Here is a 26,282-nt window from a genome sequence, read left to right as displayed (position 1 = left end):
GCAGGCATAGCACGAGCTTTATTCATCGTGCGCTCAAGGATGTGTATAGGTCTGCCAAAGCAATTCTAAGAGTTTTTATGATCTCAGCGACCATGGACGGGAAAAAGAATTTACTTTTTACCATCTCCGTGCTTTACCTTTAAGGCTCGCTTGTAATTTAATTAAATTCTCCGCATCGGTGTATCCTGCGACCGTGGTGCTGTTATGGAAACTGCTAATAAACAGCGGCCATTCTTCAGGGATGCCATTAAAGGTTGGGAGCTGCTTATGTATGGCCTGCCTTGCTGCTAATTGATCAGGTGTAGGCCCATTGCTAAGAGAGGGCATCGAAGCGCTGGATGAGGCCAGCTCGTTATACTGCGAAAGAATCTTATATTTGTTATCCAAATAATGTTGTTGCAATTTCAAGCTAAAGATTTCAATATATTTCGGAGTTGAATGGCATCTGTATACCTTGGGCATTTCGTATACCTTCTTGCTGCACCGACGAGAATACTTTTGGTAGAGTGTACGAGATGTCATTTGCGTTGTGAATTTTTGTAGCCCTGGCTTATACTCACTTGACAGTTGCGATCCCTGAACTGATTTACGGGGCTCGAAACACCAGTTCGTGGATACTGGAGTTGGAGTACTACCAGCAGAGACGGTAGAATTTGCTATATTAGTCGCAGGTTTTAGAAGCGGATTACCTTGCTTGGTAGTTGGGGGTGACAACGCGGTTGGATGTGCGTTCGAGGTCGATGCGTGATTCTGGCAGCTTTCACAGCTCCAGCTTTCGTCAGCCACATTGCTACGTACGCAGTGGTATGTCGCAGGTGTCACACTGGACCATACTCTCGTTGTTAGCTGCGTCACATTTTCCATAACTTTGTCCCGTTGTTTCTTTGTCCATATTGTCGATTATAGCTTATATTAAAACTGAGTTAAGTCACAAACTTAATTTCACGGCAAAAAAGTTTTATAGAATTTAATTTAACGGGAAAACAGTTTTAAAGAATTACGGCAAAAAAGGTTTAAAGAATTGTTGCGAGTAATTTTCAAGCGCGGCAGTCGTGTTATTTTAAATTAAACGACAAATTTCTAACAGTGTCCGTGCGCTTTAAAACTTTTTGTATTTTTGTTCTTATTTTTTACGACTACTCCGATTTACACCAACTGACACATATTTATAGCTGGTCAGAGTGGCCTGATATTACAGTTAGATTTAGTAAATATGTAAAAAATAGCAACAGAATGTATGTTACTGTAATTATGCTTACTGTCCCTTGGGGGAGCCTGTTATCCCTAGAGGGCACGTCCCCAGGTGGTGGATAGGGGCACACCTCCCAGATATGGAAGGTAAGAGAGTAGGTCTCCCGCGAACCACACAGTCCGAATACTTAAACTATAAAAAAAAACTCCCTCAACCCAAGGTGGGATGCGACCCGTGCCTATTGGGTGGGTTTAGCAGCCGGGGGACTAAATAAGGCTGTCTTCGAACGGAGCCCTCCTGATATCAGGCAGCCTCAGGTTGTAACGGTGGCCTTGCCATGGTATGGGGCGCTATCATGGTCAACAGGTTATTTTCCCTTATTCCTCTTTGGTCACTGCGCATGGCGTCATGCGCAGCTCCCTGGGCGAGGCAGGTGGCCGTACGAACCAGATGATGAAAACAAACAAAAAAGAAAAATCGGATAACGGTGAAAAACAGATGACAAATTGAAGGAAAGACAGACGGACAAAGTGACGGGAAGAGAGACGAACGCATTTACAGCATAGAACAGACAGACGGACACACATACTAAACGACAGGACAAACAATCAGTTATTCATGACAAACTGGGGATCCGATCTTCCTCGGAGGATGAGCTCCTGGCCTCTAGCCGGGAAACAGTTGAAGGTAAAGCGGTGGGCCACAGCCCGCCAACAATTATAAATGAACCCACAACCTCCGCTAAAGCCATGGGGCAAAAGCGCGTTAATAAAGGCCCATCGAGGTATAAGCTCTAACAGAGGTCTCTTGCTATCCTTGGCAAGATTCGTAAAGCTCCTCCCAAAGATGAGGCTGACAAGGCAAGGTGTCAAAAGGTGGTGGACGAATACCTGGCGAAAACAAGAGGGCAACAAAGAAGCACAAGATCTCAGATCAGGGTGCGGTTGTCTCCAAACCTATCAAACAATTTAGTGAGCTGGCACGGGATCATCTTCAAATGGCACTGGTGGACAAAACCGCGGCAAACCTGTGCTTCACATATGGTCGGAGATTGAGACACGGCCGAAATTCAGAGCAGCTGGGAGGGCTTGAGGCTCAAGGTCATTCCAGCCATCGAGATACCACGAAGGCCGAGGGCTCGCATCTGGATACCAAACATGGAGTTTGAAGCGAATCAGTTAATTCCAGGTTCACAACCGCTCAGTGCCGTTGACCGATTGGTCGATCATCAAAGCGAAGGCTCCGCAGAAGCACAGCGAGTCGGTCCTTCTTCAAATAACAGAAGAGAGCCTTGAACCACCGCAAAAAGTGGAAAATAAACTTCGGTTCAGCATACGGAAGGCCCAGCTGAAGATATTCTGTTCTGCGAATGCGGTGGAGGAGGGCACCAGCGAACTGCTGACTGGCATGCAGTTAAATGACGCCGAACCTGGGAAAACAAACCAAGAAAAAATAATTTTAAAGGTTGTCCAAATCAACCTGCAGCATTCATAGACTGTAACGGACAACCTAACCGTTCTCCCAGGGGAGGAGAACGTTGGCATAGCCTTAATCCAGGAACCCTGGGTGCGGAGCAACGAGGTGAAGCGGTTCTCGGGAAGAAACTACAATCTGTACTATAAGCGAACTCAAGGTAATCCTAGATCATGTATTGTAGCCAAAAACATTTAAACATATTTTTAATCCCATCATATAGTTCACAGGATGGGACGGCTGTTGAGGTGGAAATCATCACACTTGCCTCTATCTATATGGCACATGATCGGCCAGCACCGCCCGAGGAGGCTCGTAAGCTTGTGCTTGAAGGAACCAGAAACAAAATCCTGCTTCTCGGATGCGACGCCAACGCGAGGCATGCGTTGTGGGGAAGCTCTGCGACAAACGACCGAGGTCTTTTTATAATTTCATTATCAATACAAACTTATCGGTATGTAACAGGTGTAACACTCCCACTTTCAGGATGGAAGGAAGTGGTTGATGTTACTCTATTGTCTGAAACAGCTCAGTAAGTTTAGACAAATGGAGGGTATCCAATAAAAGGTTTTTTTTCGGATCACAACTGGATCTTCTAATATTTGGATCCTAAGGTAGATCCGCCATTACCGTACCGAAATCCTTTAAGATCCAACTGGAAGAGGTTCAAAAATGCAGTCATCAAGAGGATAGGTGAGATTCCTATCCACCAAATCACTCTCACGGAAAGCCTTGAGAGTAGGGTTATAACACTGGAAAAGGCATTTTGTAGGGCCTACAAAACGTACTGCCCCATAAGATTTCATAAAAAACCTCACCCTCCTTGGTGGAGTAGTGAGCTCTTAAAACTAAGGGAAAAATCTAGATCAACGTCTAACCTCAGCTACTTGACGGGAAATTGGGAATTGTACAGAGAAAGTCGGAGACAGTACAAGGAGGCAATTAGGGCCGGCAAAAAAGAGAACTCCATGGAATTTTGTTCGTCAATCGAATCCACCAGGGATTCTACTAGGCTCAGCCGTGTTCTTTCTAAAGACCATTCAATGGCTTCTGGGTTAAGAAACCTGATGCTACTTGGACTGCTACGGCAGAAGAATCGCTAGAGCTTTTATATTCCAATATAATCCACAGCATCTTGCAAATGAAATAATTACCACAGAGAAAGTTGCATGGGCAATGCAATCTTTTTCATCTTTTAAATCTCCAGGACCAGATGGAATCATTCCAAAGAGGAAATTTTTAAAGCGTGTTTAAACTTAGGCCATATTCCAGATAGTTGAAAACTAGTCCAGGTCGTCTTCATACCAAAAGTAGGTAGCAGGGGACATGAATCAGCGAAGAACTTCAGGCCAACTAGTCTTTCGTCGTTCCTGTTAAAAACTTTCGAAAGACTTTTAGATATACCCCTCAGAAGCTCTTTGGAGGGCTCTGGTATATCCACTGCACAACACGCATACCTTAAAGGCAAATCTACGGAGACAGCGCTTTACGAGGTAATCCGAACACTAGAGGGCTCTCTAGAGGACAAACATTATACCATGGCGGTATTCTTGGATATAGAAGGCGCCTTTAACACTGTTAGTACAGATGCCATCCAACGGGCGTTGATAGACCTAGAGGTGGACAGTTGCGTTAGTAACTGGGTCATCTCTATACTAGAAATCAGGATCATCAAAGCTAATATGGGTAATATCAACATAACCAGAAGGGTCCGCAGGAGCACTCCACAGGGGGGAGTATTATCTCCACTTCTTTGGCTATGTGTGATCATCAAAATCTTAATAAAACTTAATATAAGTGGGATAAAAGTGGTGGCGTACGCTGATGATGTGGTAACTGAGCTCAGAAACAATGGCTGGTTGTGATTTTCCAGCCAAATATCACACTATTACATTTGAATTCCATGTCAGAAAAAAAAATTCAACAAAATTGAGACGCAAATGTTTTTGATGGCTTATAAACAATATATTGAACTGTCATTAGACAATTTTGACGTTGATGTCATGAGCTGTTTTACAGATACAAGCAGTTGGTAGTTGGTAACACTTCATATCGTTCATCCTGTAGATGGAGAGACCAGACGAAATGCAAAATCAGAAGGACGTTGTGGCCCACCTACTTGAGGCTGTCGCCGACATTCATAAACAAGATACGACGGGACGCCTGTATACTAAAGGCAGTCATAACTGGCTTATGGTCTATCGGAGAACAAGCCGCCAAAATGGGCATTCCTCACAACATATACGGTCAAAGTTGTAAACAACCGTAGAAAAAGGAAACAATCGTCCATTTCCTCTGTGAATGCCCTGCCCTATGGAAGGACAGAACTTTAACCCTGGGCAAACCGTTGTTCCAGAGTCTCGAGCAACTATCTGGCTTAGACGTCAACCGCCAAATAAGGTTCCTAAACCGCACAAACTGAACCATATCTTGCTGTAAATAATTGTTAAACAAGTTGGTAACAAGAATGTGGCAACAAAATGGTGCAGAAGCGCTAGTTGGATTCTGGAAGAATCACCACACCAATCATGCTTACTGTATGTATATACGCAAATAATGAGAGATGCTCATAACATAAGAGAAATAGAGTGCACGTAAGAAATAATGCGAATGTGAGAATAATGGTAACATACAAAACTAAGAGAATGGATGATATTTACTGCTGGGCCGTACTTTTCTTCGGTGACAGCAATTATATATAGATATATAAAATCATACAGAAACTTTCATATGAGTCTCCGCTACCCAAAGAAAGAAATCTAGAAAATACGGAAATAGACATTCATTTATACGTATTTATAAAATATTCCTAAATTTCCAAAAATTGACGCATATAAAATATAATATAACCCAATACTATCATCACAAAATTGCATAACCAAAAAAGTAATATTCTCTCTCTAATAAGAAACACAATAGAAGCGAAATAATACTCCGGGACGAAATACTATCACATCTTAAAGCTAGGCTTAAATTAACTAAGATTTTACTAAAAGAAAATATTAACAAATTATCGAATGACTACTATAAAAGAAAGCTGATTGCAATAGACCCTCAAGACTCAGGACATGCTGAAAAAATTAAAAAAAACTTCAGGCAATATACTACACTCGAATTGAATAAAATTAAAAAACGAAAATCGAAACTAAATCCGAAGAAGAAAACTAGGCCTTATCCTTAACTCCACATATATGTAATCTGATCACACTGCAAAGCAGAATGATCCTGATACTTATACTCAGAACATAGTAATAAAGATTTTCAACCAGTTTTTTGATATTAAAAAAAGTTTGATACTTTGTATTACACAAAAACTACATTTCACGAAAATAAGAAATCAAATATGCAAGACATATAATTTCTTCGGCAATCCGGCCACAATAATCGATATTTTCACGAACCTTCCAACAAAACTGTCATCTGGCCTGGATAACATAACTAATATTGTTCTAAAAAATTTACCATATACAATGATGTTCGAATATTGCTCATTGTTTAATACAGGGTTCGGCACTCGAAGGGTAACCAATTAAAAAGGTCATAAGTTTAGTTTAGAAAACTACTTGTATCCAATTCAAAGTAAAGAAAATGTGTAGAAATAATACAAAATTAAGAATCACTTTACATATCGCAAGCTGCCCGTATGTGCCTTGCAGGTATTTTGGCCCACTCGCGGACAATGGCTTTTTTCAGCGTCTGGTGAATTCGAGAGCCATTGGGTGGACGATATGAAGTTCGGAACGCTGTTTTTCCCCTTCTTGAATCACTCGAGCTTTGTGAGAAGGTACCGAGAATAATTTCCCGATAATATTTCGCATTTAGCTTTACGCCAGGCTCGATGAAAACTATTGGAGAGCGCCCATCTGCGGTTACAGCGGCCCAAACCGTTACCTGTGGCGGGTGCTGCCTCCTGGTAGCCAATCGATGAATCAAATTTTCGGATGAACGGTCAGTTAAATAAACCCTATCGTTTTGGGAGTTTACGTATTGCTCAATTTGAAAAGTTTTCTCGTCAGCATGTCGTCGGGGATTTCTTCATTTCATTCTAGTCGCTTCTTCAATTTTTGAACCATTTCACGTGACGTTGCAGACTTTTGATGACCACCTCCAAAACGTTTCGCGAGGCTTCAATATCATTGTAACGAGTAATAGTGCGATAAGCAAAAACTTTATTTACTTTAAGGTGCTCAAGCTCGCGAACAATCGCTGGTTGTGATTTTCCAGCCAAATTTAATGCAATCACACTGTGCGAGCGGTCTGAAGTTGGTTACACTTCAAGTGCCGGGTCCTGTGGTGGACGGTACCATAAGTCGCGGCACTTATTTTTTATATTGTTTAATTTAGATCTTTAAATTATAATATTAACAAGCCATTCATTAAAAATTTACAAACAAGGAATTTTCTTACCCTTTGTTTATTTTTTAATTTGTTTTGTGGTATTATAACTCATGTCATCAGCCATCATATTTACGAATTGTCAAATTGTCAAATTTACGAAAAATATAGAAGCTTTTTCATTTCAAATGTTAACATGTCATTATTTCAAAAAAAAAACTTTTACAATTTTTATAGCCAGTCATTGAATGTAGTTTGTCAAGCTATATCCCAAACAAATTCACAGAAGTAACATCACGGCAGCAGGTGGGTATGCCACATGATAAATTTGAAAAAAGCGTAGTGCAGCGTAATCTTCAATTGGAGCGGCTAAAGGAATAAATGGAAATAAAGCAACAGTAAAGGACAGAACAGTAAATACAAAATTTTTGTGCAATTCAACGAAGTTTCGTTGATTTCCGCTCCAATGTTGTTCGGCAAGCGATTCTAAACAGCTCCCACCATTCAACGGTGATCCTGAAGAATGACCGCTATTTATATACATATAACTTCGAATATAGTACTACAGTCGCCGGATATACAGAAACAGAAAACCCGATTAGGCTTTGGGCAAGCCTCAAAGGCAAAGCACGCGACATGGTCAAAAATAAACTTGTTTTTGCCGTCAATGGTACCAAAAATTATTCACACATACTCGAACGCATGGTTAATAGAGCTCGGGGATTGCCTACTCTGAAGGACAAGTTAGAATGTTTTGTTGATTTCGCCCTCTGTGTAGGAAGCATTTGCAATACAATAGAGGCATGCCAACTACACGTGCATCTCCACAACCCATTGTTGGTTAAGGAACTAATTGATAAATGGTGTGTCACTTAATCATTTTTTCTTAAGTGGACCCAATGTGCTTAATCCACTTATTGATATTTTGCTGGAATTCAGAGTGGGCCGAATACCCTTACAGAAATGTTTTACCGAACAAACATTCGGGATGATGATATGTACGCCCAACAAATTAGGTGGCGATATGGTACAAAGGCCAAGCATTTACATATGTGATGCGAGCATTAGTGTTTAGTCTTAACTGCGCTCCTTGTATCGCTTACTTCGTATGCGGCAAACAGGTAAACATATTTTTCCCCGGGATGCAGAAGCTGTAAAAAAACGTCATTATGTTGATGACTTAAGTGACAGTGAAGATGACGAGCAATTAGCGCTAGAACTAGGAAGGTGAAGGAGATACATCGTGTCGCAGGGATTGATATACGAGGTTGGTCAACAAATTCAAAGGTGGTGTTGGAGAAACTAACTAATGATCATGCACCTGTTCATAATGGAGAACAGTGGACCCCAACTATGAAGATATTGGATATGTTCTAGGATCCTAACAGCGATAATTGCAGGTATATTTGCAGGTTTGTGAGACTTCGCCGTAATGTTATTAACGGAGGATGTTATACTGGAGTTTATTAGTTGTTATACTATAGGATTGAGAACCCTTGTGCAAAGGGTATGGTGGTCCGGGATTCCATAGGATGATCCATTATGCGACGAACTCTATACGAAGTGGTGCCGTTGCAAAAATATTGTGTCATCAATGGCGGTCGAAATATCTCGCTGCTACTCTTTTTTGTTAAAAGATGCTGATTGTGTCGAGTTCCACACATTCGTCGACGCTATTTACATATCTACCACGATCGTAGCGAGCAAATCTAAAGTCGTTGTGCTCAAGCGATTGTCGATTCCAAGGTTCGCATTGCAAGCAGCAGTAATAGGTACACGGTTAGCTTCAATGTTCATCAACGTACAACGCATCGGCATTACGTCTATGTTTTGGTGGACAGATTCGCGAACTGTGCTACGTTGGATTCGAATGGACCCAAGGATATTCCACCAATACGTAATGCATAATGTAGGAGAGATTTTAGAAACATAAGTCAATGGAAATGGTTACCCTCCAAACAAAATCCTACCGATTTAGCTACGAAGGTCTCTACCAGCGCTAACCACAATCTGAAGTGTTCAGGTCCTGGATTTTTAGCAGCACTGCAACGAGATTTATTCGCAAAATGACGAAACGAAAAAAGTCATAAAATATCTTTTTCATATCGAAAAACCACTCTTGAACACCGTGAAGCTTACTTCCTTAACTGGATTGAGCAGTGGCAACATTTATGCTTTACGCCGATATCCTACGTGCAACCGTGTCATCTAAAAGACCTTCGCGAAAAAGATCTTTCGAAATGGTTCAAAAGGTTCAACAATTTCATATCAAATATGCTCAGATAGTCTTCTTTGAAGATTTGGCCAATCTTTTACCATAAAACTTTCCTTATAGTCCGTTCGGCTCATGAACAATTTTTCTATCAGATGCACGAAGCTATAATCAACCACATACGGACACAGTACTGCCCTCGTAATTTATAAAAAAGTTCGCCAGCAATGTCAACGATACAAAAATAATATTTCTATGCCGCAAGTCTCCCATATGGTAGCGCTGCCTGTCGCTAGACTCTCTGCTGGCAAAAAGCCATTCACATACGCCAGCGTTGATTACTTCGAACCACTATCAACTGTCGACGGTAGAATGCGTAATAAAAGATGGGGTGTAATTTTCACATGATTCACCCCCGTGCCATACACAGAGCTTGCAGTTTTGACGCCAGTTCATATACGAGTTTGTTAAAAAAAGAAGGTGAATTTTCAAATTTCACGTACATTCGACGCTCGATTTTTACTTGTTTATGTTGATACACTCGTCTCAAAGATATGTTCACGGTTTTAGCAATATATCATGTTAAGTTTGTTTGCGAGAGGCATAAATAATACAAGTGTTTTGCGTGTTCGGCGATTTTCTGCTTTTGACTCTTGGCTCTCCTGGAATCTTCCATTGGGACAATTGGGATTTGGTTTCGATATCATTACCATATATTCTTGATTCGTCACCAGTTGTGACCCTTTTAAGCAAATCTGGATCACCGTTGACGTCATTCAACAATTCCTGAGCGATGCTTATGTGACGTTGGCATGAGCCACCGATATACCGATATCTCCGGCAACTTCTAACTAACTGTGATTCGACAATTCTCCATAACAATTTTCTTCACTTTCTCAACATTTTCATCGGTTGTTGATGTGCTGGGGCGTCCAGAGCGAGCGTCGTCATTCACATCTTCTTGACCTTCTGTTAAAAGCTTTTACCACTTGTAAATCTTTTTTTTTTGACTCAGAGTACTCTCACCGTATGCCACTGTCAACCTTTCATACTTTTTAGCCCTTAATTCCATTTTTTACACAAAATTTAATTTAACTTCTTTCATCCATTTTTTTAGATAGCAGAAAACACTTGTCTTACTTATGCTGGTTGGTTGGTTAGAGTGGTGATTCATCCAGAATCCAACTAGCGCTTCCGCACCATTTTGTTGCCACATCCTCGTTACCAAATTGTTTAACAGTTATTTGCAGCAGGACTATATCCAGTCTGTGCGGTTTAGGAACCTTATTAGGTTGTTGACGTCTAAGCCAGACAGCTGCTCGAGACTCTCACAGCGGTTTCCAGAGGGGTGACATTCTGTCCTTCCATAGGGCAGGGCATTCACAGAGAAAATGGAAGATTGTTTCTTTTTTCTCCGGTTGTTTACAACTATGACAGTATGTGTTGTGAGGGATGCCCATTTTGGCGGCTTGTTCTCCGATAGACCAGAAGCCAGTTATGACTGCCGTAAGTCTACAGGTGTCCCGTCGTTTCATGTTTATTAATGTCGACGATTGCTTGAGGTTGTAGGTGGGCCATAACGATCTGCTGATTTTGCATTTCGTCTGGTCTCTCCATCTACACTCTGCAATTCGAAGGTATTTTAGGGAAATTGCATTCCTGACCGCACCTAGTGGGGTGAGTACTGGTACTGCAAGAGCGCTATTCATGGCAGATCCCCCTCTTGCCAGTTCATCAGCTTTTTCGTTACCTTCTATGTTCCGGTGTCCCGGGACCCAAGTTAAGGTTACTCTATGGTTTTCACTCAAGTTGGTGAGGCTATTCCTACTTTGCTCCACCACTTTAGAGGTTGTTATAGTCGCATCCAGCGCCTGGATTGCAGCTTGGCTATCCGAAAGAATAGCGATATTTTGCCCTTGAAAGAGAAATCTGCGATTAGTAACCTACAGGCTTCCCCAATTGCTAGTACTTCCGCTCGGAAGACGCTACTGGTATTAGGGAGACGCACAGATTTTTCAATTCCAAGTCTATGAGAATATATACCAGCTCCGACACCACAATCCATTTTACTGCCATCTGTATAGACTGTGGTATCGAAGGTGTTTAGAGAGAATCCCTTATTCCATTCTTTTTTAGATGGAAATAGTGTGGCAAAATTCCTATTGAAGGTTACCATCGGGACGATGTAGTCAGTCCTCACCGAGGTTAACTGAGTTTGTTGCAATAATAGACTAGCGTGACCATAAGTTTTTTCTTTCCAGCGACCCGCTTCATTTAACCTAAATGCACTCATGGTTGCCGCCTTCTTTATATGTAGGTCTATTGGAATAACGTGTGTCAGTGCATTGAGAGCCTCTCTAGGACATGATCTGATTGCACCGACCGTTATTGCACAGGCTGATCTTTGTATTCTGCCGAGTAATTTGGTGTTGTACTCCCTCTCCAGAGCTTTCCACCAAACTACCGAGCCATACGTTAAAATTGGTCGTATAACCGCCTTATACAGCCATAATGTATGCTTAGGTTGAAGACCCCATCTTCTTCCAAGCATACGTTTACAGGCATATAAAGCAATTTCTGCTTTCCTTACCCGTTCTTCGACGTTTAACTTCCAGCTAAGTTTGGAGTCCAGAATTACTCCTAAGTACTTTGCACTGGTTGATAGTGACAGAGTTTGTCCGTTGATGTTTGGTAGGGTGAAAGTTGGTACCTTGTATCTGGTGGTGAAAAGCATAAGTTCTGTTTTACGCGGGTTTAAACTTAGCCCACATCCTGTGGCCTAAGAGTTAAGCTCGCCTAACGCCCTTTGGATGATCCCCCTGATCGTATTTGGACACAGTCCTGACACCATTAGCACCACATCATCAGCGTACGCCACCACTTTTACCCCACCTCCGTTAAATTTTATTAAGATTTTCCTGATCACACATAGCCAAAGAAGTGGAGATAATACTCCCCCTTGTGGAGTGCCCCCGTGGACCTTCTTGGTTATGTTGATATTACCCATATTAGCTTTGATGATCCTGGTTTCTAGCATGGAGATGACCCAGTTACTAACGCAACTGTCCACCTCCAGGTCTATCAACGCCCGTTGGATGGCATCTGTGCTAACATTGTTAAAGGCGCCTTCGATATCCAAGAATGCCGCCATGGTATAATGTTTGCTCTCTAGAGAGCCCTCTATAGTTCGGATTACCTCGTAAAGCGCTGTCTCCGTAGATTTGCCTTTAAGGTATGCGTGTTGTGCAGTTGATATACCAGAGTTCTCCAAAGACCTTCTGAGGTGCATATCCAAAAGTCTTTCAAAGGTTTTTAACAGGAAAGACGAAAGACTGATTGGCCTGAAGTCCTTCGCTGATTCATGTCCTCTTCTACCTACTTTTGGTATGAAGGCGACCTTGACTAGTTTCCAGCTATCTGGAATATGGCCTAAGTTTAAACACGCTTTAAAAATTTCCTCTAGCCACGGTAGGATACAGTCCAAGGTTTCCTGTAACATCTTTGGAATGATCCCATCTGGCCCCGGAGATTTAAAGGGTGAGAAAGATTTGATTGCCCATGCAACTTTTTCTTTGGTAATAATTTCATTTGCAAGATGCTGTGGATTATATTGGCTCCGCCTAATATTTCCCCTCTCACTTTCGTAAGCGCTGCATCCCGGAAAATGCGTGTTTAGCAGAAGCTCTAGCGATTCCTCTGCTGTAGCAGTCCAAGTTCCATCAGGTTTCTTGACCCAAGAAGCCATTGAGTGGTCTTTGGAAAGAACGCGGCTGAGCCTAGCAGAATCCCTGTTGGATTCGATTGACGAGCAAAATTCCCTCCAGCTCTCTTTTTTGGCGGCCCTGATTGCCTTTTTGTACTGTCTCCGACTTTCTCTGTACAATTCCCAATTTCCCGTCGAGTAGCTGAGGTTAAACGTTGATCTAGATTTTTCCCTTAGTTTTAAGAGCTCACTGCTCCACCAAGGAGGGTGAGTTTTTTTGCTAAATTTTATGGGGCAGGACGTTTTGTAGGCCCTACTAAATGCCTTTTCCAGTGTTATGACCCTACTCTCAAGGTTTTCCGTGAGAGTGATTTGAGGGATAGGAATCTCTCCTAACCTATTGTTTACTGCATTTTTGAACCTCTTCCAGTTGGTTCTTAAAGGATTTCGATACGGTAGGGGTGGATCTACCTTAACATCCAAATCGTAGAGTATCCAACTATGATCAGAGAAGGACCTTTTATTGGATACCCTCCAATTATCTACCCTAACTGAGATATTTTCAGACAGTAGAGTAACATCAATCACTTCCTCCCATCCTCTGAAGTACTCCGTACTAGGAAAGGCGAAAGTGGGTGTGTTACCCCTGTTACATACCGATAAGTTAGTATTAATAATAAAATTATATAAAGACTCACCTCGGTCGTTTGTCTCAGAGCTTCCCCACAACGCATGCCTCGCGTTGGCGTCGCATCCGAGTAGCAGGGTTTTGTTTCTGGTTCCTTCAAGCACAAGCCCACAAGCCTCCTCGGGCGGTGCTGGCCGATCATGTGCCATATAGATGGATGCAAGTGTGATGCTGACACCGTCAGCAGCTTCCACCCCAACGGCCGTCACATCCTGTGAACTGTATGATGGGATTAAAAATATGTTTAAGTGTTTTTTGGCTACAATACATGATCTAGGATTACCTTGAGTACGCTTATAGTACAGATTGTAGTTTCTTCCAGGGAACCCCTTCACCTCGTTGCTCCGCACCCAGGGTTCCTGGATTAAGGCTTTGCAGTTTGCGAATGCTGCAGGTTAATTTGGACAACCTTTAAAACCATTTTTTATTGGTTTGCTTCCGCAGGTTCGGCGTTATTTAACTGCATGCCAGTCAGCAGTTCGCTGATGCCGTCAACCTCATCCTGCTCCTCCTCCGGATTCGCAGAACGGAATATCTTCAGCTGGGCCTTCCGTATGCCAAACCGAAGTTTATTTTCAACTTTTTGCAGTGGTTCAAGGCTCTCTTCTGTAATTTGAAGGAGGAACGACACGCTGTGCTTTTGCGGAGCCTCCGCTTTGATGATCGGCCAATCGGCCATCGGCACTGCGCGGTTGTGAGCCTGGAGATAGGGAATTAACTGATTGGCTTCAAACTCCATGTTTGGTATCCAGATGCGAGCCCTCGGCCTTCGTGGTATCTCGCTAGCTGGAATGAGCTTGAGCCTCAAGCCATCCCAGCTGTTCTGAATTTCGCCAATCGCTTTTGTCAGGAAATGCAATGAGTACTGGTCATCGCATTTGATTACCCGGCAACCGCGAACCGCTTCCACCAAGTCGAAACCTGGCGATTGACCCTCCGGGTTCGCCATGACATGGTCGACGATTATGCGAGACAACCGAGCCTCAATCTCCGACCATTTTTAAGCACAGGTTTGCCGCGGTTGGAAGTTTCGTCCACCAGTGCCATTTGAAGATGGTCCCTTGCCACCTCACTGAATTGTTTGGTAAGTTTGGGGACAACCGCACCCTGAACTGAGGTCTTGTGCTTCTTTGTTGCCCTTTGGTTTTCGTCTTGCGAACGGCTACGTTTTTTGGCCTCTGTCTTTCGGGCGGTTTGGAATACCAGATATTCGTCCACCACCTTTTGACACCTTGCCCTGTCAGCCTCATCTTTGGGATGAGCTTTACCTTCGGTCTCGTTCTTATGAATCCTGCCAAGGATAGCGAGAGACCTCTGGTAGAGCTTGTACCTTGATGGGCCTTTATTGGCGCGCTTTTGCCCCATGGCTTTAGCGGATGTTGTAGGTTCATTTATTGTTGTTGGCGTGCTGTGGCCCACAGCTTTACCCTCAACTGCTTCCTGGCTAGAGGCCAGGAGCTCATCCTCCGTGGAAGATCCGATCCCCAGTTTGTCATGAGTGACCGATTGTTTGTCCTGTCGCTTAGTTTGTGTGCCCGTTTGTCTGTCTTGTGCTGTTAGTGCGTCCGTTAGTCTTTCCGTCACTTTGTCCGTCTGTTTCTCGCCGCCATCCGATTTTTGTTTTTTTGTTGGTTTCATTATTCTGGTTCGTACGGTCACCTGCCCCGCCCAAGGGGCTGCTCATGTCGCCATGCGCGGTGACCAAAGAGGAATTAGGGGAAATAACCGGTCGACCATGGCAGCGCCCCATACCATGGCAAGGCCACCGTTACAACCTGAGGCGGCCTGATATCAGGAGGGCTCCGTTCAAAGACAGCCTTGTTTAGTCCCCCGGCTGCCAAACCCACCCAATAGGCACGGGTCGCATCACACCTTGGGTTAAGGGAGTTCGGCCTGTGTGGTTCGCGGGAGACCAACTCTCCTACCTTCCATATCTGGGAGGTGTTCCCCTATCCACCACCTGGGGACGCGCCCTCTAAGGATAACAGGCTCCCCCAAGGGCTTACTTATGCTTCTGACAAACAAAATAAACATGCTAGATTCATAAAACCGTGCGAATATCTTCGAGATAAGTGTACCATATAAAAATATAATAATTGAAAGTCGAATGTACATAGCTCGCGAAATTTGAAAATTCACCTTATTTTTTCAACAAACGTCGTATAATAGCAATATGAAACTTTATATCTCGCCGGGTCTATCATAGGGAAATATTTTCTGACAATGGCACTGATTTTAGAGCGAGTGAAAAGATCATTTGTGGTAAACTCAAAAAGACCAAATTTAAGAGAATTATCAGAGAATTTATCAGAGAAAGTTGTACTTCATCAAATTCTTCCATCGATGAGTGTTAATTATGAAAGCTTACGGAATGCAATATGTGAAGTGGAGTTTTTGATACATTCCAAGCTACTTACATTTGTTTCACTTGAAGATAGAGATGTCGAAGCTGTTCTCCCAAACCACCTACTTATTGAGTCGTCAACCTCTTGCAACCTGCGTGAGCGTTGGTGCCAGATTCAGAAGTTCGCTAGCTTTTGGCATAGGGGGATTCAATAATATGCCTTTATAATTGCATAGTGTATCAAAATATTCCCGAAAATTGCTGGCCTAAAGGCAAAATCGTCGATGTTTAAAGTCAAAGGATAGTCAAGTTCGGAGCGCAATGGTTGAAACTAAATCTGGTTTCCTTCATCGACCTGTGGCAAAAACTGCAGTTTTAGATTTCGGTGTTATACATGGCAAACGCGCTGGATCTATCTTGTCAACAACTGCGAGAATCCCACCGACGTTAAATTCAGCCGCGCAGTAAAGGACTTTTCTTTCTTCTTATTTTTTGTACAGATATACAAGGCGAAGTCCACCCAAAAAAAAGGGTGTTTGAGGTCCTTGACCAGAATGTTCTTCAGTTGTCGGTACAAGCCTTTTGGATGGCCTCTAAGGACGCATGCATGGCCAAATGCAGTTTTCTGAATAGTAAGACGTCACAACTCAGACAAATACGGTGAGTGATGATGGTTAAATGTCATTTAAATGTCACAAAAAATCAGTCACAAGAGTGGATCGATGAAATGATGCATTATCATGCAATAAGCGCCAGCTTCTTTCTTCGCGGAATTCAGAGCGAATGCGATGCAACAAACGCGTCAAAATGCCAAGATAGAAAATTGCATTGACGGTTTGGCCCATTGGCACGAACTCCTTGTGCACAATTCCTTTGGAATCGTACAATTTTTGATTTTTCCAATCGCGATTTTTTGGGTGGTGGCTCGTCTGGGACCTTCCATTCGTTGGAAACACCACGTTTCATCACCGGTTACAATGTTGTAAAGAGATTTCTCGTCTTTTTCTCTATCTTTAATGAAGTTTTTCGAATGTTGAATTCTGAGCTATAAAACAGCTATTTTTGTTCCTCAGTTAACTTTTACGGAATGAACGTGCACAGACCTTTCGTAAGCCCAAATGATCAGTTTAAATGCGATAAATCAATCTTTGGAGACATTCAACTCCGATTATATGAATTTCAACAATGATTTCGGTTCGTTTTTGATAAATTTACGAACAATTTCGATGGAGTTTTCGATGATTACTGATTTTGATGACTTTTTTCATCAATTCAAATGTTTCGGTAAACGTTTCACAGATTTTAAAACAAATTTGATATAAACTCTTTGTTCGAAGCTCATTTTTGTACCGATGACACAAACATACTGACACTTCAGACGCAATAACTTCGCTTCCACTATACCGAATGTCACCATGCTATTACTGGAAGTCAGCGAGGGATGTTACTTCCAACGCACTAATTAAAAAGATGGAGCCATCAAAAACATTTTTATTACGCCAGTCTTTTTTATTTTGGACTTCACCTTGTATATATTAAAAAATCTTACGTAATTAATCATGAATTAAAAAAAATGTAATGCAGTAATTCAAAATTGGTTCTTCAAGTAATTCTAAACATAAAAACATACATTCTATGTATATTATAACCGAAAAAATAATATAACGTAAACTTATGTCATTGAAATTTAAATATTATATAATAAGCGTACAATTAACTGAATAATTTCAACTCTCTTCTAATTGTTTTTTTTTTTTTGTTATTTCCGGAACTTTCAGCATTGACTAAAGTAGGATCTATTGGGTTTTCTACTCATATGCAAATAAATGCATTGCTTATTCTATTTTCTTTTATAAGTTGAGCATTAAACTTAGGAAATAAACGATTAAAAAAATATCGTATGGCGTCTAACCGGTTGTAAAATGTATTACATTATGATTTTATGTGAAAAGCGTTTGTTCGATTTGCATGTATTTTAATTCTTTATCATCTGAGCTATTAATTATTTTGAGTTTTTCATTAAGTGTCTTGTGTAGACGTTCGATATCTGCAATACCAGTCTTTCCTGTAGTTACTTCTCAATACGTATATTAAGCTGATCGCACCTGTTCTTAATGTTAACATTATTTATGCCTTGATCCTGATCTATTTTCAGTACTTTTGGTGGTCCCATCGTATTGAAATTTTTTTAGAGCTCGCTTTGTTTCTAACCAGTTCAATGTTTTTACCTTTGCAGCAGTACCATATTTAAAACTTAAATCAGTACAAGTAAGGTATTGGCTTTTGCCCCATTCCCAAAAGTCTATTACAAATTTGTATCTTGTCTCGTAAACAGGTGGTGTTATTTAAAATGGCAGTTTATGAGTGATATGATCACATTTACATCTATTACAAAGTTCAAATTCGTTAATAATTTTACTAATTTCTTTTAAGTATACCCGAACTAGTATTTGTTTTTGAAGTGATTAGCCATCTTTTTAATTCCTTGGTGAAGATCTTCTAAATGGATTTCAAAGGGTTTTTGTTTTAAATTCGGAACAACCTCTAATACTCTCAAGTTCGTTAGTTGCTCTTAATATTTTATGCTGCCTATTGTTGACAATCATTTTAAACAGATTTTGAAATACCACAAAATTTGCATCGTTACGCATGAAAATAGTTGAATTTTTTCCTATTAAATATGTCCTTATTATATCTTTGATTTTATAAGTGTTACAGTACTTCCTTTCCCGGTATGAATTTGATACCATATAAATATGGGCGAAAGTATTTGCTTACCCAAACAATTGCCAGCAATTCTGTGGAATAATGTAACTCGTGTTCATTAAGAGTGTGGCTTGCAAAGCAAACAAGGTGATCCTTTTCAATGTAAACTTTCTTCCATAATCCGGGTATGCTAAAATTGGTCCTTTTGTTGACGTTAATATATTACTCATTAATATCAATTTTATTGCCATTTTTTTTTAAACTGAGTTAAAGATTTAGAAATTTTAGAAAAATCCCTAATAAGTTTCCTATAAAAGCCAACTATCACTAAAAATTGCTTTATCTCTCTTTCAGTTCTCGGGAGTGGAAGCTTCAAAATTGAATATATCTTAATAGCATTGGATTTCATTCCCTCAGAAGTTGCAATATGTCCGAGAAATTCGCTATAGTTCGTTGAAAATTCGGCTTTTTCGACATGTACTTTTAAATTAGCTTCATTCAGCCTATAAAAGGCTTTGACTGCGTGGAAAAGGCCGTCTTCATTCTATCTTCCGAATCCATTTGTTTAGTTAATTGTGTCAAGCATGTCAAGCTTATCAAGTATTTCATCCATTATATGGATATATGTAAATATATAGGATACTTGTCGCTTGCAATACGTTCACATATAAGTAGTTGCTCTAATTTTTCGTGCTTAACTCCCAATCCGTAATTAAAAAGTGAGATTTCCCATACAAAATTTCTCTCCCAAAATCTGAGATTATAAAATAATCCTACATAAAACCATACTTTTTGGCATACAACCTTGTGTTTTCTGTGTAATAGATCATTATTTTTACGCGTATAAAGAAAAGCCTTAAAGTAAAAACTAAATCCAATCCAATCCATTTTGGATGGCGGCAAGGAAAACAGGTTTGTAGACATACTTGTAATAAAATCTTCTTCTTAGGTATTATTAAATATGCATTCATATAACAGAAAAAAAACGTGTGTCCCCTTATTACTTATTATAAAATGTAATATCGTATTTCGAATGCGTATAGCTGCCATAATTTTTGAAACCTTAGTAAACGTCGTTTACGGACCTCCTCCAACTGTTTATTATTAGCAGCCAATTGCGCTATTAAATTACCAATTCCTTCTCCTTGTATTTTCTTCATATCGTTAGTAACAATTAATCAAAACAAAAACACCGAAATATTCCACCAAAATAATTTCTATGAAGAAAGACCTTTCACAACAGTATTGACTGATTGTCAATTTTGCAGGTAATCTGCCATATGTGAACGGGTAGATTAATTTTGTGAATTTTTTGGTAATTAATGCATATGTGAACATACTTTTACAGTGTTATCGTTGAACTTATGATAATCTACTACAATTCGCCATTTTTGTATTGTAGCAGCATTCAGTTTCTTTGGTACAACCCAGATTGGTGCGGAACATGGTGACTTGCTATGGGAAATTATACCCTGCTTCAACATTTTTTTAATTCGTTTCTCAACTTCTGTGTTATGTATTTGGGGAAATCTGTAAGATCTGATGTATATAGGGTCTTCGTGGATTATCTTTATTTTATGTTTAATTTTATTTGTAAACGTTATAACTTATTCAACCCTTCTTCGTAAAATATATTTTTATATTTATTCAAAAGCTCGTTTATACTGACAAACTCTTTTTTATTAAGATATTTAAGTCTAAAATTTGGTTCTCTGGAATTACTTTTTCGTCTTCTTAATTGGCGCGATAACCGCTTACGCGATTTTGGCCAAGTTTAACAAAGCGCGCCAGTCGTTTCTTTCTCTGCTAACCGGCGCCAGTTGGACACACCAAGACAAAACCTTCTTCACCTGATCTTTCCAACGCAGAGAAGGCCTTCCCCTTCTCCTGCTACCGCCAGCTGGTACCGCATTGAATATTTTCAGTGTCTCACCGTATGCATCCATTCGGATGACATGGCCCAGACAACGTAGCCGCTGGATCTTTATTCGCTGCGCTATGTCTACATATGTCGTCGTACAGCTTATACAGCTCATCGTTCCATCGCCTGCGATATTCGTCGTTGCCATAACTGTCAACAGTGACGTGAATGCCGATACGCGAGTGCGCCGACTGTGTGTTTGATGACAGAAGGTACATCGTTTTGTCCTCGTTCACCACCAGACCCATTCGTTTTGCCTCTTTATCCAGTTTGGAAAAGGCAGAACTAACAACGGCATACGCCAGCAAAGCTATGCTCTTATAAGAAATTGTGCCTGAGCGATGTCGTTCTTCGGCTCGCATGATTTTTTCCAACATCAGTAGTGCGATTCACTAACTCTTATCGATTCGACAATTGTTATTTTTCTCTTCAGTATTTATCGATTGCACTGTCGATTGTGCTATTCACCAACTTATGTTAACTAACACTGAACAGCTGTTTTCTTCTATTTATTCAAACTGATAGAGAGTGGCATCTTTGTCAAATTAATTGTCAGAATGAGCGAATAACATGAAGAAGAGAAACAAAAAAACATAGACGCCAAACTGTTAAACGCAATTGTGAGTGTTTTTTACCAATAATATATGTACAAAGTAAGTACAATAAAATAACTGTTTATTTTTATTCAATTTATTGTTTTATTAATAATTTTTGTATATTGCTTTAGGATGACATCGACAGCTACTAAAAGAAGCCGTGCCACACCCGAGCAGCTAAATCGCCTGCTTGACTATCTAATGGAAGTCCCGGGTCTAGCAGGATCTAGGTTCCAAAGCCTCCATGGTAAGTTCGAGTGCGACAAAAAGTGGAGCGAGCTAGCAACAAAATTAAATAGTCTGGGTGGAGCAGTGAAGACGGTGAATCAATGGCAAACGGTAAGAAAATATTGTGTTATGACTTAAAAGTAGAGAGATGTTAATCATTTCCCTAAAAAGGTATGGCGGGACTTAAAAAGCCGCACCAGCATTAAAGCACGGAATAGGCGAAGGCAAGAAGCTTTAACTGGAAACAGGCCTATCAGTGAGGAGCCCCTAACGGAATTCGAGAGGCGGGTGTCTGCTCTTATAGGGGAGGAGTATATGAAGGGCCACGATTCAACCCCTGAAAATATTCCACTGGAGGAGGTACTCCACTGCATGAAGTGTATGTTTTAAAGTGTAACTTACTGGTGTGTAAATTTTTAGGTAATCCAAATGGGTGTCGAATCGGAAGATGAAAGGGTGATTTCGGAAGCCCCGTCGCCTTTACGGACGCCACTTACAGAAAATTTCACGCTGAGGTCTGGTAATTCGCACATCTCAGACAGGAGAACACCACGGGCGAGCTTGAAAAGAAAGCGCATGGAAGAAGACGGTAATGCTCGGAAGAAATTTTTGGAAATAGCAGAAAAACAGGCAGATGCACTAAAGGTAATTTCTTTTGAACTTAATGTTAAATAATTTTATTATGTTTGCCAATTGGTGATTGTTTTTTAATAGATGCTAGCCCAGTCGAGTGTAGAAACCGTAGAAGTCGCGAAACAACAAGCAGATGCTTTAAAAGTAATTTATTTTCAACACATGAAAGTGGCATTTTTTTAATTGTTCTTGCTATTTTTTAATTGATCTTAGCCGAAAGCAGCTCTGCAAGTGCCCAGGCGAATAAAATGCTGGCGGAGGCAATAGCCGTATTGGGGAATGGTTTAAGCGCTACCGCAGAAGCATTCAACAATCTAACGAATGCAATCTATCGTATGTAGATTAGAAACCAATTCCGCATTTCCTTTTTATGTGCATATATACCAAATGTTTATTTTAGTACCTGAAGTTACTTTTTATTTGAATTATATAAGTAAACAAGCTGTGGTAATGTTAAGTAACATTAATTAAATGAATTAGAATGTATTGTTTTCGTTTTTACAAATAGACTGACCTTTGAATTTATAAACCATGTGTACATACGCTTATGCATACCTATATAAATAGATGTATGTGCCTGTAACCTAAAACTGTATGTAAACTGAAGTTAAAGACTGAATTGTTTTTATTGAATCTGCATGTAATTTTGTTCAATAAAAGGTTTTTACAATAAATATGAAAATGTTTTAACTTTTTATACCCGAGTGTTCACATAGATATGTATGCGGAATGATTATGAGTGAAAATAGTATTTAAGTAAAAAAATTAGCAATCAGTCGGTCTTGGATGCGCTTTGCTGTTGAGGATGGTGCATCTTGGTTTACAAAAATGTCGTTTGTTCTGGGCTCTGTGAATTCATTTTCGGTCTGGTATATTCCTTCTCTTAAACGAATATTATGTAAAACTGAGCACGCGTTAACTACTTGTCCAGTAAATCCTGGATCGTACAAGAGTGTCCTTTGTTGAGACAAGCACCGCCACGTTGCCTTAAGAACACCAAAAAGTCTCTCAACTGGGTTACGAGCTTTGCACAATGCCTCATTGTACAAGAATTTCGGAGTACCTTCCGGTTGGTTTGTTAGAGGAGTCATCAGCCAAGGCTCCAAAGGGTACCCGGAATCACCTGCAGAGAATTTTTGATTTTTAATTCCCTTATTTTTATTTAAATATATTTATTAATAGATTAAAAAGCCTACCAATCAAAAACAAGTTATGGTTTCCAATTTCAAAATACCGTTGCATAACCATTCGCACCGCAGAGGAACTCCAAATATATGAATCGTGCCGTGCTCCCGGAAATTTGGCATTTACGTTTAAAATTTTAAGTGTAGGATCACATGATCACATATCTGTAAAACATTAAAAGGGAATCTTGATTCTTGAATACTTTACAAATTATGTTGTTACCATTTGGACATTAAGCGAATGGTAGCCGTGGTGGTTGACATACGCTTCTTCATGACGTTTCGGGGCCAAAATTGACACGTGCGTGCAATCGATAGCTCCAATGGTACCTCCCACAAACGGGGAGGTTGCTGAAGCAAAAATTTCTTTTGCCGCTTACCGCTCCACTTGGGTCATGGGAAATCTCACCTTTGCGCAAAACATGGAGCTGTTGATTGCAGCTGTTACCCGATGAATGCTACGGCTAACGGACGACTGGCTCATAGATATTCCCCATTGCTCACCTACGGGTCGTTGATAACACCCGGTTGCAAAAAATCGCAGTGCAGCTAGAACCTAGTTGTATAAAGGCAGAATTTAGAACTGAATTAGCTTGAATGTTACCAAATTTACCTGTTTTTCAGTCGAAATCGCTGTTATTCTGGAACCTCTAAGATGGCTGTCAATCTGCGAAACTACGTCCTCAGTCAAGTATGGAGTTAAACGGAATAACTTCTGGAACTCCCCTGCATCCAAATCGAAAGGATTGTCCACATGCCGGAGCAAGCTTCGATCAACTATTTGAGGGCTCACTTCCTCCTCTCCACGCGATAAATCATAAGCCAAATACTCAAACGCCATACTCACGCTTTTTAAATAAGTTTTTTTTCATCTAATTTCACAGTTTTGATTAAAATCACTAATTCTTCTTTATCGTTTGATTTAACAACACCAAAATTATTGTCGTTTAGTTCGCGATAATCGACAGGTTAACCAAACCGCTGATTTTGTCTTGTCGATTTTCGTAATGAAATGGGTTACTGAATAGCAAAATCGTAAAAATTGTGGTTAAGGAAAGATAACAAAGCGAATATCGATAAAATGTGTTAGTGAATCGCACCACAGGTTAAAGAAGTCACTTGACAGCGAGTCACCCTGTCTGAAACCTCGTTTGGTATCAAAAAGCTCGGAGAAGTCCTTCCCAATTCCGATAGTGCTGCAAGTACTGAGCAACGTCGTTTTGTATAGCCGTGTTAGTTTCAAGGGGATACTAAATTCAGACATCACGGCATACAGATAACTTCTCTTCGTACAGTCGAATGCAGCTTCGAGTTCGAGGAAAAGATGGTGTGTGTTGATTCTTCTTTCATGTGTTTTTTCCAAGATTTGGCGATAAGGTCCAATCAGTTGGTTGATGGTGCGCCTCAGCCTTTCACACAATATGCTCGCTAGAGGCGATATTTAGAAGGCTAGTCCCGCGATAATTGGCACAGATTGCAGAATCACTCTTCCTTTGGATTCAGCTCGTCATAGTCGGATAGCGGAACAATAGCTCCGTCATCACCGATTGGGGTATCGGGATCTTCACATCCTCTGTGACATGCGTAGCTGTCACTATTTAACAGGCTCGGGATTTGTTTCCACCAGCCGTCTTTATTCTTATAGGAAAACGCCCCGGTCTTAAATCCTTCTGTAAGTCGCCAAACTTTATGGTATAATTTTTGGGTGTTGTTCCTATTGGCCAGTTTAGCTGCAGCGAGGTAATGATCCGACTTGATGTTGAGTCCTCGGATCATACGTACATCCTAAATACTGTAAGTAATACTAAGCGTGTCTGTCATCTATCACAACATGATCGATCTGGTTTCGCGTTTTTCGATCAGGAGACAGCCACGAAGCTTGGTGTATCTTCTTATGCTGGAAACTGATGCTGCAGACTACCATGTTTCGGGCCCGACGAAGTCGATCAGCCTCTGTCCTTTACCGAATGTGTTGTAGTGCTGCTTGAATTTCCCGACTGTGGGACCAAAAACTCCCTCCTTGCCCATTCTGGAGTTGAAGTTGGCAAGCAAGATTTTTATGCCGTGGTGGGGGTTCTCATCCGAGTCTTTGTTGCTGTTTTCATTGGGGGGAGGGGTTTTTTACGTGGCGGGTTCCAAACCAAGCTCACAACAGGCTATCCTAGGATGCTTCGCCTTCTCACATTTGCTCGCTGCCGAACCGGTGTTCGGAAGCTACCCAGAGCGTACTTGGGCTAGTCCCGGAAGTTGCGAGTTGTTTGAACCATATGTAAAAAAATCATCCTGGCCACTTCCAAGTGAATGGCGATCAGTAACTTTCCCGTGTGGAGTTACCTGATCTCCCATCGGGCGCGTCCCAGGTGGTGGATAGGGAGCCCTGGCATCACAAGAGTGAGTTCTATTACTCCAGGTGGAATCCACACAAGTGGCAATCCACCCGCTTCGGCGGCAGGGGCATGGATTCTGGAGGCCAGAGTTTGAAAAACGTTTTCCTGCTTCTGAGGGCCTGAGTTGTGAGGTCTCTTCGGTGGCTGCACGACCTCCCAAAGAAGCAGGGAAATCGAAGAGCGCGGCAAGGAGGAAGAGAAGAAAGCGGCGGGCAAGGCTCATGCGGGAGAAATCCTCGTGTGGCTCTGCCGGCCCTTCTGTGTCTGTGTCTTCCAAACGACTTCGGTCAGCGGAAGTGACACCCACGGAAGCTACCGAATACACGGTGGGCACAGGCACTCCCAAGTTGTTTCGCTCTCGAGGCAAGCGGAGAAAGACGGTGGCTGAAAGCAGCACACCTCCCTGCCCTGCGGTTGCCGCCAATGGCAGAGCCACGACCCCCCAAGGTACGAGCGCGGTCTTGGCGCCAGCCAATGTGGCGGGAAAAGGTTCAGCTGAGCCACGTCTCTATCGGCGCGTCGACAAAATGTCCAGCACAGCTGTCTGTCTGGACCATCGCCCAAGCACATCCAAGGGTGCGGCCAAGCCATCCTATAGCGAGAAGGCTGCTGGCCCACGACCTGTGGCTGTGTATGGAAAACTGGGGTCTGATCATCAGCTGACGGATGCAGAAATCAAA

At 41.3% G+C, this 26,282-nt stretch overlaps 2 protein-coding genes across 2 annotated transcripts; one reads left to right on the top strand and one right to left on the bottom strand.

Annotated features, from left to right (window-relative positions):
• Positions 1-14,027: 14,027 nt before the first annotated feature.
• On the bottom strand, positions 14,028-14,552 carry LOC128870268 (uncharacterized). The gene has a single exon (XM_054112868.1). It carries the CDS (start codon positions 14,550-14,552, stop codon positions 14,028-14,030), a length of 525 nt encoding a protein of 174 aa, XP_053968843.1.
• A 6,888-nt stretch (positions 14,553-21,440) lies between these two features.
• Positions 21,441-22,298, top strand: LOC128870267 (uncharacterized). The gene is made up of 5 exons (XM_054112867.1): positions 21,441-21,509; positions 21,570-21,758; positions 21,819-22,043; positions 22,113-22,175; positions 22,245-22,298. The coding sequence occupies exons 2-5, from the start codon at positions 21,714-21,716 to the stop codon at positions 22,296-22,298; spliced, it is 387 nt and encodes a 128-aa protein (XP_053968842.1). The 5' UTR covers positions 21,441-21,509; positions 21,570-21,713.
• The last annotated feature ends 3,984 nt before the right edge of the window (positions 22,299-26,282 follow it).

This window comes from Anastrepha ludens, chromosome X, assembly GCF_028408465.1.
Source record: "Anastrepha ludens isolate Willacy chromosome X, idAnaLude1.1, whole genome shotgun sequence".
NCBI lineage: Eukaryota > Metazoa > Arthropoda > Insecta > Diptera > Tephritidae > Anastrepha > Anastrepha ludens.
This window is presented reverse-complemented; position numbering and strand designations above follow the sequence as displayed.